The 14,411-nt window shown below is 45.7% G+C and overlaps 1 protein-coding gene across 3 annotated transcripts in view; it reads right to left on the bottom strand.

Moving 5' to 3' along the window:
- Positions 1 to 14,411, bottom strand: part of TLK2 (tousled like kinase 2) — a 178,325-nt gene that overhangs the window by 95,530 nt on the left and 68,384 nt on the right. The window contains exons 4-6 of one of the 3 annotated variants that reach the window (XM_088442441.1): positions 5,993 to 6,065; positions 3,302 to 3,345; positions 2,559 to 2,660 (exon numbers count right to left, since the gene is read on the bottom strand). In XM_088442441.1, coding sequence (XP_088298567.1) covers positions 2,559 to 2,660; positions 3,302 to 3,345; positions 5,993 to 6,065 — 219 coding nt within the window. The remainder of the gene's footprint in view (positions 1 to 2,558; positions 2,661 to 3,301; positions 3,346 to 5,992; positions 6,066 to 14,411) is intronic. The other 2 variants (XM_088442442.1, XM_088442443.1) reach the window with 2 other exon arrangements.

The raw sequence follows: 14,411 nt of genomic DNA, 5'->3' as shown, positions 1-14,411 counted from the left end.
ACCAGGCGATTGCTAGGCTGCAGCAATATGTTCAGCTAGTTGATCCGATAGAGGGAATTCTGCTGAAGCCACTTTGTCATTTAAATAGAGGGTGCTTGGATTTAGGGACTGGCTCGTCATCATCTATTACTAAGATGGATCTGACAGCTCACACTAAGGCAGGAATATTAATTTTTGACCGAATCTCATCCTCCTCCAGAGGGGAGTCAGGGTTAGAGAGATCAGCATCTTCTGCCTCCTCGAATGATACCTCAGAATCTGAGAATTGCTTGGACTGTGACGATAACAAAGGATGCTTAAAGGGCTAACTGAGTAGGGGCTTCTCACCTTGCAACATGCAGACTCTGCACTGAGTTACAGAGTACGTCTACCCATGGTGGGGGTACAGGAGGTACTGGTATTGCCTGAACCTGTTGTGGCAACCGCAAAGGGGGCATTACGACCTACTATGATAACCCCATAGGGGGATTTACAGCCGGAACCGCTGGCAGACCACAATAGTGGCCAGTACCTGAGAAAATGAAGCCATGGGGGGCTCTTGTGCAGGCGCTGGGTTGTCTGATGGGCCTGGTGGAGTATAACACTTACTACATAACCCATCTTGTATCAAATCCGCACCACATAACTTGCTTGATAGCAGTATGGGAGCCGATGCCTGCTTTTTACTCTTGGCTTTGCTAGACATAGCTGCAGAGTAATATGGCACACAATAGTCAGAGAATAAAGGGAAAGATAAATGCTGACAGTAGATGAGAGAAACAGACAGGCAGCGCTAGCATAAGTTACATACAATGCAGAAATAACAAATAACTACAAAATGGCACTACAATCAACTACACAGACTCAGTGTCTGGTAGGCTATAGCGCTACATACGGTGACTCCAGGGAGAGGTATGTAGGGGACCGGACCCTTCGTATACCTGAGCACTGCGGCTGTGCCCTTGAGAGAAAATGGCCCCCGAAGACCTCAGAGTGGGCGGAGAAGGAGAACAGATCAGAAAAGCAAGACCTCAGTGGAATGGAGCCCTGAGCTGAGGGGCCGCTTTAACGGGGAAGCTGACCTCCCCATGGTGATTGTTTACCCACCGGGATGCCGATTCCCGCACCATATGTACCCTGGTGGTCTAGTAGATCACGGTGGCTGGAGCCCGTGTGCACACTCAGCGCCTCCGGTCTGCCCTGAGACTGGAGGTATGACTGCCAAAGTGCAGGTCACCGCAAGCGAGGACGCACCTTACCTGTCCCCTTGCGCCCAGCTTGCAGTCTGGGCTGCCTGCGGGGCCGCGCTAGCTAAGACCTCGGGATGCCCGCTGAATTCACCAGCCGGAACTGGCGTTGTGGCGCCGGAGCGGCAGCGCAGACGTCCGATGGACAGTCTGCTGCTGCACGCTCTGAAGATCAAAACAAAACAAAAAAACTAAAATAAAGCTGAGAAGCCCCCTGCGTAATGGTGACCCGACTCCAGCCAGGTACCAACGAAACTGAGGTGCCTCTGGCTCGGGGTATAGGGGGATGGACCGATGCATCCTGGAAGTTAAAGCTTTAACTGCGTGGTGCCTGGTGTCCTCATCCACCACCTACACCCCAAGGTCTCCCTGTGGAGCCCTATGGACTCTGAAGAAGAAATAACTCTTATCCCCTATAAACATACATAATAGCAGAACATACACACTCATCTCCCACCATGTTTTTTAACAACCATCATGGTTTTTCTCTCTCTCTCTGTAATCATCTATGTACATCTTATATTGTATTTTGACTAATATGGTGAAGTTTAAATACTGTTTTATGATATACTTTATGTATGTGGACTTTCTGAGCATCAATGTGATTATATAAATACACTTACTTTAGTACATATGGTGTGCAAGGTCTTATTGAAATGAAATTATACTAATGACAAAGATTCATGGGTAACACTTTGCGAGGTAAGATATTAATTATTATCTGTTATTAAATAATAAAAATAGAATATTTAAGGAAGAGAAAATCTTCAACATACTCTCTTACAAATTTATACTTATAGGCATTTGTATGTGTATCATTTAAAGACACTTTTAAAATAACTCCAAATTACGCCTCCAACACCCACATGCAATCTTAAAAACAACTGTCCCATTCATATCTACAATGCTCTGCTGCCAATAGTCACCTCACTAACACACTTATTACCTCTCTGCACAACCACATCCGGGATCTTGGCTAAAGTTAGCCAATAGCTTCCAAGACTAAGTAAGCCCTCAACTCACCTCTTCATTGAAGCCTAACTCCCCTGCCTTTACTATAATATGTACTCCCCACTTAGTATCAACCTTATTTACCACTGCCCCCTTGTCTCACCAGCTAGGTATCCCGAGCTCATGCTTCTGAGCACTGGCCTACTTCAAGTGGCTGCTTCTCATCACTGATGTGCACGGTCAAGTAACAGCTGGATGTTTGCACATTTATGCATGTGTGTATGTCAAGGGTCAAGCTTACAAAGTACTTTCTTGACTGGTAATGGTAAGATTTCTTTAGATGCTGGTAAACACACATATCTGGAGTAACAAATAATTTACCGGTAATGGTAATGGGTTTGATAAGGAATGTTGCGGTGAGGATCTGGCAACTGGTGGAACGCTTCTACCAGGACTTGTCCCCGGGCCACTTCCCCCAGCAAACTGCATTAAAAAAAAAAAAAAAAAAAAAAAAAAAAAAAAAAAGATAAGATGCCTTGGAATGAAAGGTGATCAAACTATTTAGTTGACCCCTGGTGTGAACGTAGCGTATCAATATCACAGTTAAATGGAGACAACGCACAAGTTACATACTGGTCCACGGTATTTAAGAAGAAAAAAAAAAAAGTAACCTTTAGTATGAGATGATTGCTTTACATTCCTTAATGTCAGAGCTGGTGCTAGGATTCTCAGCACCCTAGGCAAAACTGGAGCCCCCCCCCCCCCCCCCCCCCCCCACACACACACACACACACCAATACCAACTTCCCAACTCCTCAGGGAGGCGGAGTCTTATTAGTTCCACAGTCACCACCTGCATTAAGTACAACTGTGACTCAGTGGCGCCCCCCAGATCCCGGCGCCCCAGGCAGCTGCCCAAGGCTGCCTAATGGTAGAGCCGGACCTGCTTAATGAGACGAAAACTATGAATTTGGCTGTTATGGGTGACAGCACACGGTTTCAGTGCAACATGACCACCAATAAACACTGCAACACATAACAGTGGTCTAGATTTATTCTGTTAAAAGATTAATTGATACATAAGAGCTTGCATATTTTTTAAAAAGATGTCCAATGGTACTTACCTCAAAATAATCACTAATTTTATGTCCTCTAGGAGTGTTCTTCCCTAAAATAAAAACAAAATAAAGTTGCAATTCATACAAAATAAGTATTTTCACTGCTATGGCATGTAAAGCAGAAGGCTCTGAATAATCTATAAACTGTCCTTTCAATTAATATACAGGGACAAGAATAAAAATGTGCTAGCAGGCCAAATTCGGTTGATAAAAATAAAACATAGGTCATAGAATAGTCTGTTGAGATTGCCAGGACATGTAGGCACCATCAAAAAGGTTTGCAGGGCTGCATCCAGGCTGCAGGCCTCTAGATGGACAGTATGCCTTCTGTATACATCTATTTCATAAGGAGATATTTCCATCAGATCACACTAATGGAGACACTCCAAGATATTCAAAGAAAGGAAAGCAAGAAATGTTAAAAAAACAAACACAAACAACCTACTTGGAGGACATTTTTAACAAAGGCAGTGGACTATCAAGGCAAAGACACTCAGGGCCGTATTCAATTTGAGGCGAAAATTCAGTTTTCGCGTGTTTGTGGCAGAAACTTTTCGCCGATGACGTCATTTTCGCCTGTTTTGACTTTGCGCCGTATTCAATTTGAAAGACTTTCCGCCGAGGTGGAAAGTCAATGCAATGTAATAGGCGGAAAAGTTTCACCTTTTCACCTGTAGGAGACGGAAAAAAGTGCAGAATTGGGATTTTGGGGTGCAACGTGGCAGGAAACCCGTGCAGCCTTCAGACAGCCCCCCAAAGGTAAACAGTCAAAAAATTCTTTAAAAAAAAAAACACTTAAGGACACCCCAAAAAATCACTTTGAATTTGGGGGCGAAAAAAAAATGTTGGAGGACAAAGAAAAAACTAGCGAACTTGACTCTGGGGGGGTCCCCAAGTATGCCCCATGTGTTTTTTACATTGCAGGGGCTTGCAGCAGGTGGATTTTTCACGATTTTTTTAAACTTAACTTTAGCAACTTTTAAATATGCTGGCCCTCATTTTCAAGTACCCCAAATTTGCCGGGATAAGTTATTTTCTGCAAAAAATCCTCCAGAATACTATTCTGCACCACTTATACAAAAATGCTATTTAGCAGCTATTGAGCCCGTTTAAAAACACCAAATACCTTCAGCAAGCCAAATCGGGGGGTACCATACCAAACCCCCATGTCAGAGCATCTTTGGAGAGTGTCAGGCTGATTTCCCCAAATCTGACAGTACTTTCCGCCTGTTCAAGTTTCGCTGGGTCCCGTTTTCGCATACTTTCAAATTGAACACGGGGTAAAGCGGGCACACGCGCCGTACTTTTCCGCCTACAAAACACGCGATGTAGGTGAAAAGTCTGGGAGGCGGAAAAGTATCGCGGGTCCGCTCAAATTGAATACGACTTTCAGTTGTAAAAAAAAATTTGGAGTATGGAACAAGATAGTCTTCTGATCATCTGCAGAAACAGAAGACACTTTTTGTGGCAGAATGATCCCAGCCATGTCAAGGACTGCCAATAGAAAATTAACACACAGTGGTCAATTCAATTAGGGGCAAGTGGGCAAAGTTCTGTGGCAACAGCATGGAAATGCAGGCAATCTAGCTACATATTACAAATTTAAGACTTTAAACATTTCAATAATCAATGTAAACATACTGTATATAAGGGTTTTTTAATGGATCTGGGTATATTGAAGGCAAGCTGCTAAATGAGAGGTTGGGTGCACTTCAGGTCCTCTTAATCAATACAAAAAGTTAGCGCGAGAAGCCTACTTACAGTTCCTAAAATCATTAAGAAACTGGATGCCATGCCTTCTCTTGCTGGGCTCTATATGTTTTGAAAATATCCTACATAAATCAATAAAAACATGCTACCTGTTTTAGATTTTTCAAAAAGCTTGTGCCATCGGATTGATAAATGCTTGTAATTGTAATCCTTAATGCCCTTTGTCAGCAATTAGGCTACAACTGTATAGGTGGTATCCAGGACACACTCGGATGAGAAAAACGAGAGGTGACTTGTGTTTCTTCCCAACAAAATACTTTATAAACAATGTAGAACACCCGGTATTCTGAATGTTAAGAAGGGAAATTCCAAATAAAGCTAGAATCACACGCTGAGACGTGTGTACCCAGCGACGAGACAACGCGATGTAACGATACATCATGTGGACCGAACACTCTGCATGATCCGATGTATGACGGCACGATGCATCGTTCCATGCTGCATGTAGCAGCTTGGCGTCATTCACTGCATCGCCCCAGTTGCTGTGTAGAACAGCAGATGGGACGATGCGATGAACGACCATCGCAAAGACTGATCGGACGTACACACTGCACAATTCGTACAATATATTATTCCGATCCGCAACAGAGCGTTTTATCGTACGACGGATCGTATAGTGTTTACCCAACTTTAGATGATTTTTCTTCATTTGTAGAGGCATGGTTTACATTTAATATATACACACGGCAATGCTATCCACTTCACTCGTCTACAAATGTTCCCATAATAATTGCCATGGAAGGCGTCTGGTGATCTTATCTATATATACACAATTATTAGCAATTTTTTTCTAATATTGGGTTTCCACAAAGTATCCCATAGCCGTTCATATACACTCACATCAGATGTGTGTGGATTACACTGCATTACAGGCAATCTATCCCATTATGTGACACATATAACCATGACTTGTTTGACATATATTACCTTGACTTGTTTCGTATGGTTCTGCTTTCCTCTTGCGGTTCCTCTGATCATTCTGTTTTTTTTCTGGAGTCTGCTAAAGAGAGACCTTTTAGAATGACACAGAAATATGCACTTCAGTCCTACCGTATGAGGGGAAATCCTGCACTCGTGTCCAGGGAACACTTTAAAAATGTTAATATATAAAGTGGCAGAAATAAAAGGAGGGCATATATACAACATTAAGAGTCAAATGAGATGGGAATGTAGGAATAGGAAGGGTGGGGGAGAAAACACTACACCAATGAGATACGCTAGAACATAGTTACTCTAAGACATCCAAAGTGGTATACATTACTCCCAATGTATTTTTAATAGAAATTTAATGGAAAGATAAAAATGTGTTTATTGCCAGTTCTTTATACAACACACATTTACCATTCACATCAGTCCCTGCACCAGTGGACCTTCAAAACTACATTCTTCCCTATCACATGGACATACACCAAGTTTAATTTTTGTCAGGATCAATTAAACTACCAGTATATTTTTGGATTGTGGGAGGAAACCCACCCAAGCACAGGGAGACTACACAAACTCTAGACAGTTAAGGCTGTGGTGGGAATCAAACCAAAGACCTCAGTGCTGTGAGGCAGTAATGCTAACTATTACAACAACCATCCTGCCCCCAAAAATCTAGACTCACCCAGTGCACAGAAGGCAAAGAAACATTCTACAAGGAACACCTCATGCTACTGTATCAAAGCTCAGTACATGTACACTTATGTGCAAACTGGAGCCATTTCTGATGTATATATCCAGAGGGAAAAGCCAAATGGTGTTTCAGTGACAGTGTCACATGCAAATGTGTCTGCTCCTTTGGCCCATGGTGAAATCCAGTCTGAACAGGTCTACTCCTTCTCCAGCAGTTATGCAGCGGTCTATGACCGCCTACATCACTGCCGAATACAGGCTCCAAAACACGATGTGAACAGCATTGTGTAACACATGTCCCCTATAGTGATGTTAAATTAACCTACAGCTACGGGAGGGGGATAGAGGAATAAAGTCAATGAGTTTTCTGCCACGGTGGAGAGATTTATAGACAAGGCTAGTTTACTTTCATCAGGGAGGGGGCAAACCCACTAAAAAGGGTGGGTACCACAAATGGGGAGGTAATGTGCATCTTTTCATGATACAACTCTGCTGTATTTTGCGGTTTCTGCTCCCTACTCCAAGGGGGCAAAGACAATGGTAGGAGGGGGCGTGCAGAAGCGGCCATAATACAGAAAGGGTGTGTAGACACAAATGTGTTCCAAAATGGCCACCTAACATGCGCATATGCAACAGTTTAGAGTGAAATTACTTAATGCTACTTAACAGCTCATGGAAATTGTGCTTGGACAATTACGACCTGTGCTCGCGCGACTAATTCAACAAACAAGTCTATTGGTGGGCATCCACTATACAATTTTCTGTCAGATATCTGTCCAATAGGGCTGGTTGGAATGAAACCCTGGTAATGTATGGGAGCAAATGACAGTCGATCATATGGTTTTAAACACTCAAAAAAGGACAAAAACAATTGTTCAAATTGGTTAAAAGTGGGTGCCCTGTGGACCTCAAAGAAAAAAGGAGTTATCCAGGTAAGTCTACCATAACTCTATTTTTCTTCTTTGGGGTCCATAGGGATCCACAAATATCATGGGGATGTCCTAAAGCAGTTCCCCTACGGTGGGAGACGCTCCTGAGCAGAAAGGATAACTCTTCGCACAAAAGGAAGCATCCTGAGATGCAAAATATCAAAGGCATAAAACCTAAGAAAAGTGTGGACAAAAGACCACGTGGCTGCCTTACACAACTGTTCAGCGGAGGCACCACCACTAAATGCCTACGATGGCCCTACAGACAGAGAAGAATGTGCTGTCACCGTGCTTGGGACAGGGAGATCAGCTTGTGTGTACACCTGAGAGACAGTCATGTGTAGCCATCTTGCCAGAGTCTGCTTATTAGCTGGCCATCCTCGTTTGTGAAAACCATATAATGCAAAAAGGAGCATCTGATTTTCTAACAGAGTTTGTACGCTCCACATAGATACGGAGAGCGCGAACTACATCCAGGGAGACTTCACCTACAGAAAATGTCTGGAGCCTGAAAAGCTGGAACAACAATTTCTTCATTCACATGAAAATGGGACACTACCTTAGGAAGGTAACCCTCCCTTGTACGAAGAACAGCTCTATCCTGGTGAAAATTAAAAAATGGGGAGCAACAAGAGAGCGCTGCCAAATCAGAGACTCTGCGAGCAGAAGAAATAACAAGAAAAAGTGTCTTTGCTGTTAACCACTTCAAATCCACAGAGTCCAAAAGGTTCACGGTGCTACTGGTGGAACAAAAGGCTGAATTCGCAAAACTTCTTGGAAATAAATTTGAACATCTGACTAATGAAGCGATCGTCTTCTGAAACCAGACTGACAGTGCAGACACCTGCACTCTCAAAGTGGCCAGGCGTAGACCTTTGTCTAATCCTGTCTGAAGAAAATCCAGTATCCTGGAAATCCTGAATATCTTAGGATCATATTTCCTATGGGAACACCATAGACCAAAAGAATATCAAACTCTGTAATAGATGCGGGCAGAGGCAGGCTTTCGTGCCCTAATCATCGTTTGACATACAAAACTGGAAAAACCTTTCGCTCTTAGGATGGAAGACTCAAGAGCCACGCCATTAAAGCCAGACGGGGAAGGTCCAAATGGCAGCAGGAACCCTGCGTTAGCAGATCCTACCATAGAGGAAGAGGATACGGACTGTCTATTGATAGATTCTGTACGTCGGTGAACCAATTACGTCTGGGCCAAGCCGGAGACACCAGTATTACCATTCCGCCTTCCTGCTTGAATTTTCTGAGAACTCTTAGGAGAAGAGAAATCGGAGGAAAGAGATATGCCAACTTGAAATCCCATCTTACTGCCAGTGCGTCCACGAAGGCTGCCGATGGGTTTCTGGACCTGGACCCGTACCTGAGGACCTTGTGGTTATGGTGTGACGCCATGAGATCCATCTCTGCTAGACCCAATTTGTTTACCGGGAGCTGAAATACTCCCGGATGGAGAGACCACTCTCCGGAATGTATGTCCTGGCGACTTAGGAAGTCTGCTTCCCAATTGAGTACTATCGGTATGAATATTGCCGAGCTGGTCCGTAGATGACGTTCTGCCTAAATCAGAACCTTTGTAACTTCCTTCATGGCTGCATAACTTTTTGTGCCTCCCTGATAATTGAGGTAGGCCACTGTAGTCGCATTGTCGGACTGGATCTGGACCAGCCTGCCCTGGAGCAGATCCTGTGCCATGACAAGAGCTCTGTATACTGCTCGCAGTTCCAGGATATTTATTGGCAGAAGACTTTCTTGATTTGTCCATCTTCCCTGAAAGGTGTGATGACCCATCCGCAAAGGCTGGCGTCCGTGGTGAGAAGCACCCAACTTGGAATCCAGAACGGACGCCCTTTGTTTAGATGATCCTTTCTTCGCAGCCACCACATGAGGGAGTGACGAACCTCTGGAGTGAAAAAGATCCTCTGAGACCTTATAAGATGATGCCGTCTGTTCCACCTCGAGAGAATCGATCTTTGTAGAGGCCTGGAATGGAACTGAGCATACCCCACCATGTCGAAGGTGGATGCCATTGATCCCAGGGACCTGGATTGCTAACAGAATGGATACCTTTCGCTTGTGTAGCAGCTTGCATATTCGCAATGATAGGTCCTCTGGCAGAAACACTGTTTGTGCTCGTGAATCCAAAAATACTCCCAGATGTACCATCTGCTGTGTTGGAGAAAATGACACTCTCTTCCAATTGATTATCCAGCTGTGCCTTTGTAGGCAGGATATAGTCATTTGAAGATGGTTTTGTAACATAACCGGAGTCTGTGCCAATAGCAGAAGGTCGTCCAGATATGGCAGAATTCTGACTCCCTGACGCCTAAGATAGGCAGTCATGACTGCTATTACTTTGGCCTATCTACGGCTCCCCAGGTATTGACCAAAGGGTAGAGCCTGAAATTGGTAATGTTGCCGAAGGACAGCAAACCGTAGAATTGTTGGTGGGATGGTATAACAGGAACATGCAGATATCCATCTTGAATGTCCAGAGAAACCAACACAGCTCCATTGCCAAAATAATTGACCGGAGAGTTTGCATACCAAACTTTGGTACATGGACAAACCGGTTGAGGGTTTTTAGATTTAGTATAGAGCGATAAGCCCCATTCGGTTTCTGAACCAGAAACAGATTGGAATAATAACCCCTTCACTGTTGAGACACGGGAACCGGGATTATTACCCCTGCCTGCAGGAGGGAGTGAATGGCTTCCTGAAGGGCCAAGGCCTTGCCTGTATCTGCTGGAAGATCTGTTCAAACATAAAATGGGGATGACTCCTGAAAGTGAGGGCATCCCTCTGAGACACCAGTTCTTGGACCCAGGCATCTGTAGTTGTATGATGCCAATAATCCGCAAACTGAAGAAGACGGCCTTCCACCCTGGGATCTCCCAGTAGGAGGCCCGGTTTAGAAGCTGGACCTTGCTGGGCCAGACCTCTTAGTTTGTCGCTTAGACTTGTGGAAACTAGTTGGCCTAGAGGAAGACTGTTCCTTTGCTCGTCCCTGAGGACGGAAGGACTGAAAAGATCTAGTCTTTGACGTAGATGGTAGACCTGCAGAATTTGAAGCCGCCAGAGTAGTGATTATCCAACTCTGCTCCAAAATGTACCTTTCCATATAAAGGTAAGACCTCCAGCGCCCTCTTTGATCCTGTATCAGCTTTCAAAGATCTTAACCAAAGGGTCCTGCGTGCCACTATTGATGCTGCCGATGCCCTAGAAGCTAAAATGTAAGCATCCACTGCAGCCCCTCCCAGATAGGAAGCCACTTACCATATGTGGGAGATATTCAACATCTGTTCTCTGGTAGCATTTGGTAGTGATCTTTCAATGCCCCTATCCATTCTTCAACCTGCTTTGGCTACCCAGGCTCCAGCCATAGCTTGATGAGTAAGCGCTCCAGATGACGAAAATATTGCATTAAGACGAGCTTCAATATTTTTATCTGTGGAATCCTTCAGCGAAGACACTGATGGAATAGGCAATGTAGCATTTCTGATTAAATGTGTTACATGAGCATCCACAGTTTGAGGTACCTCCCATTTAGTACATACAGAAGGTGGGAACTAATACATTGATGTTATTCTTTTATTCACATAAAACAGTTTATCAGGGTTACCCCATGCCTCCTCGATTAGCTATGTAAGCTGTTCAGATGCAGGGAACTTTGTTTTGACCACCTTCCAGTGGTGATTGAACATTGGAGCCTTCTTACTATGAGCTGGTTCATCATCCTGAATATCTAGGAAGTATTTAACTGCCCTCACCAAAGAAGGAGCATCCACCGTGGACGGATGATCATCCTCCCCAGAGCTAGATCCTGGAGAGGAACCTTGTGCATCATCTGATTGCCCTGTTATCAACATCAGATGGTGCCATACTCTGACTAGAATGGCCATAAACATCCTTCCATGAAGGATGAATAGGAGGTACAAACATAGTATACTGTGGACACCCCATCCAGGGAGGCATCGTAGAAGCAGCCATACGATCCACAACCTTCATCATAACCTGGGACAAAGAGGAAACCCAAGATGGTTTGTAATTGTCCAAGGACAGGTAAACTGAATTGGTGAGATAACTCTTTATAACAGACAACACACAAACCATCCTTTATGTCCTGAAAGGACACATAAGTTGTACATGACTTACATGGAACCAGCACAGGCTGCACCCCCTCCTGTTTCCCTTTATCTTTTGACATGGTCAATAAAGGCAATAATTGCAATGTTATGTTACAACCTTCAAAGAATCTTAATTGAATGTGAAGTACTCAGAAAGAAACCTCCACCCATAAAGGATGGAGAAAACAGTGATAGTTATAATTGACAGATTTAGAAATAAAAGACAGTGTCAATTAGCAGCTAGCAAACAGTCACATACAATGCATATGTAATATAATTACAATCGGCTCTAAACCAACTACAGCAACGCAAAAGAATGTTAGGACATAGAGCACCAAGGGAGAGGTATACAGGAAGACTGACCCAGACCCTCCTGAGACCACAGCTACAGGGAACACTGAGCGTGGACCGTGAGCGTCTCATACACGTGGAGGGTAGGCGGAGCAACCCAGAGGCGCGAAACCCTTCGTAGGGACTGCACCTGGGTCAGGGGAGGAGCTGCCGGGGGAGCACCTACCTCCTCTAGGCTGTGTGAACTAGCCAGGTACGCTGGCCTCGTGGCAGCATAAGCGTCTGCTGCCGATCCCCAGCGTCAGACGATAAGGCCCCAGCTGGTGTAGCGAGGACGCGGACATTCCCGGGCCCTGACAGCAGCGGCTTCCGCTGCATCTCTGACACCAAAAACAGGATTTTGGTAATTAGCCAAAAAAATGCCTTTCTACGATTTCATAGGGGAAACTGGAGTGCAGTGGGTATAGACGGTGCTGAGTGGGAGCTAGGCACTCTAAATATTAAAGAAGTGTAACTAGCTCCTCCCTCTCTATACCCCCCTCCAAGCCCCAGTCTCAGAAAACGGTTCCCGAGGGGAGCTGATAAAAAACAAAACAGAAGAGAAGGAGTCCTAACATCAAATTACCCCAAACCTGGCAGGAAGGAACAGAGCAGGGTGGGCATCCAGAGGCCCTGATTCAGAGCCGGACGCTCTGACAGAGCGCTCGCTCTGAATCAGGGCCGTCCCTCTTAGTTTTTAGAGCGGCCTCCTGGCCGCTCGTATAGCTGTGGGTGACCACCCACAGCTATAGCGAGCGCCAAAAAGATGGTCGTGATGGACCATCGGGCTTGCGACGAGACCCTTGTGGTAGGGTCTCGTTGCCGCAAGCCCTGGAGTGCTTTCGGCTCTATCAGAGCCGAGAGCACTCCCACTGACATCACTTGTGATGTCAGTGGGGCCGGCCCCAGGCCGCGAACGCCTCCGCCTGGGCAGCCATGTCCCCGGCATGCCCACCAAAGGGGGCTTGCTGTCACTCACAATCGACAGCACGCCCCCTTTGAAGAGAGACCCATAGCGACGGCTTGGCCGTCGCTACCCGGGTCTCGCGCATGCTCATGACGGAGCCGGCTCCCTCGTGCGCATGCGCACTGGACCAACATCGACCCACTTGCGAGCGCTCACGAGCGGGTCTGAATTAGGCCCAGTGTCCCCTATAGAATCGGAGAAAGGGATTTATCGGTAAGTACCAAAATCTTGTTTTCTCCTTCATCCACTAGGGGACACTGGAGTGCAGAGACAGTGGGGACGACCCAGAGCTCCCAGTACGGGCGGGAAAGCACTGAGAACCCTGCAAAACAGACTGGCCATACTGTGCTGCAGAGGCCGCAAACGTGTCAAATATATAAATAAGAATAAAGGTATGCCTGCCAGACCAATAAGCCGCTCTGCAAAGTAACTCAATGGAAACCCTGCGAGCAGCCGCCCACGAGAAACCCACTGAGCGAGAGGAATGCTCCGTATAAAAAAATGGAGGCCCTATAACATTAGGCTGTGGTGGGATACGAACCTTGGACCATAACAATGCAAAACCACCACAAACCACTAAACCAAAAAAGCTGTCACCCTATAGGATGCCATATCCGCCTGTTTGAATGTCAGAAAAAATCAGCGAGCCAGCGACTGTTTGGAGGCTGGCTAGCGAGGACGAATAGCAGCAAACAAAACAGATAGAATGTCTGTTCCACATACGGCTGTTGTCCTCTCTACAGAGATGCGAAGAGCTCTAATAACATCGTCCAGATAAGGGATAAGAGTGATCCCCTGTTTTAACCTGGGGACTGATGATAATCTAAAGAGTAAGCTCTAAGTCCGGAAATGAGCGTTGCGAAATACAAAATCGCAGAACGCCTGGTGAGGTGGCCTGATAGGGATGTGAAGAAAGTCGTCCTTGATATCCAGAGATATCGTGAATCACCAAGTCCCACAATCCACGACTGAAGGGACTCTGGGCCTGATTCAGACCCGCTCGCAAGCGGGTCGATGATGGTCCAGTACGCACGCACGGCGTGCGCAAGCCCCGGAGCAAGCACAAAAAGCACTCTCATCCAAAAGGGGCAGCTGTCGATGTTGATTGACAGCTGCCCTGTTTGGAAGGCGGGGCAGGGGCGTGGCTGAGCAAACGGAGGCGTTCCTGCAGGATTGCCTCCATTTGTGGGCGGCCTTACTGACATCACTAGTGATGTCAGTAGGTGGACTTCCTGCTCTAATAGTGCAGGAAGTCCACTGGGGCTTGCGGCAACGAGACCCTACCACAAGGGTCTCGTCGCAAGCCCGATGGTCTTGACCATCGCGACCATCATCATGGCTGCTCGCATAAACTGTGGGTG

The sequence above is a fragment of the Taudactylus pleione genome, unplaced genomic scaffold (genome assembly GCF_031769625.1).
Source record: "Taudactylus pleione unplaced genomic scaffold, aTauple2 ptg000018l, whole genome shotgun sequence".
In the NCBI taxonomy this organism is placed as follows: Eukaryota; Metazoa; Chordata; class Amphibia; order Anura; family Myobatrachidae; genus Taudactylus; species Taudactylus pleione.
Note: the sequence above shows the minus strand (reverse complement) of the source record. Positions and strands in the feature narration are given on the sequence as shown.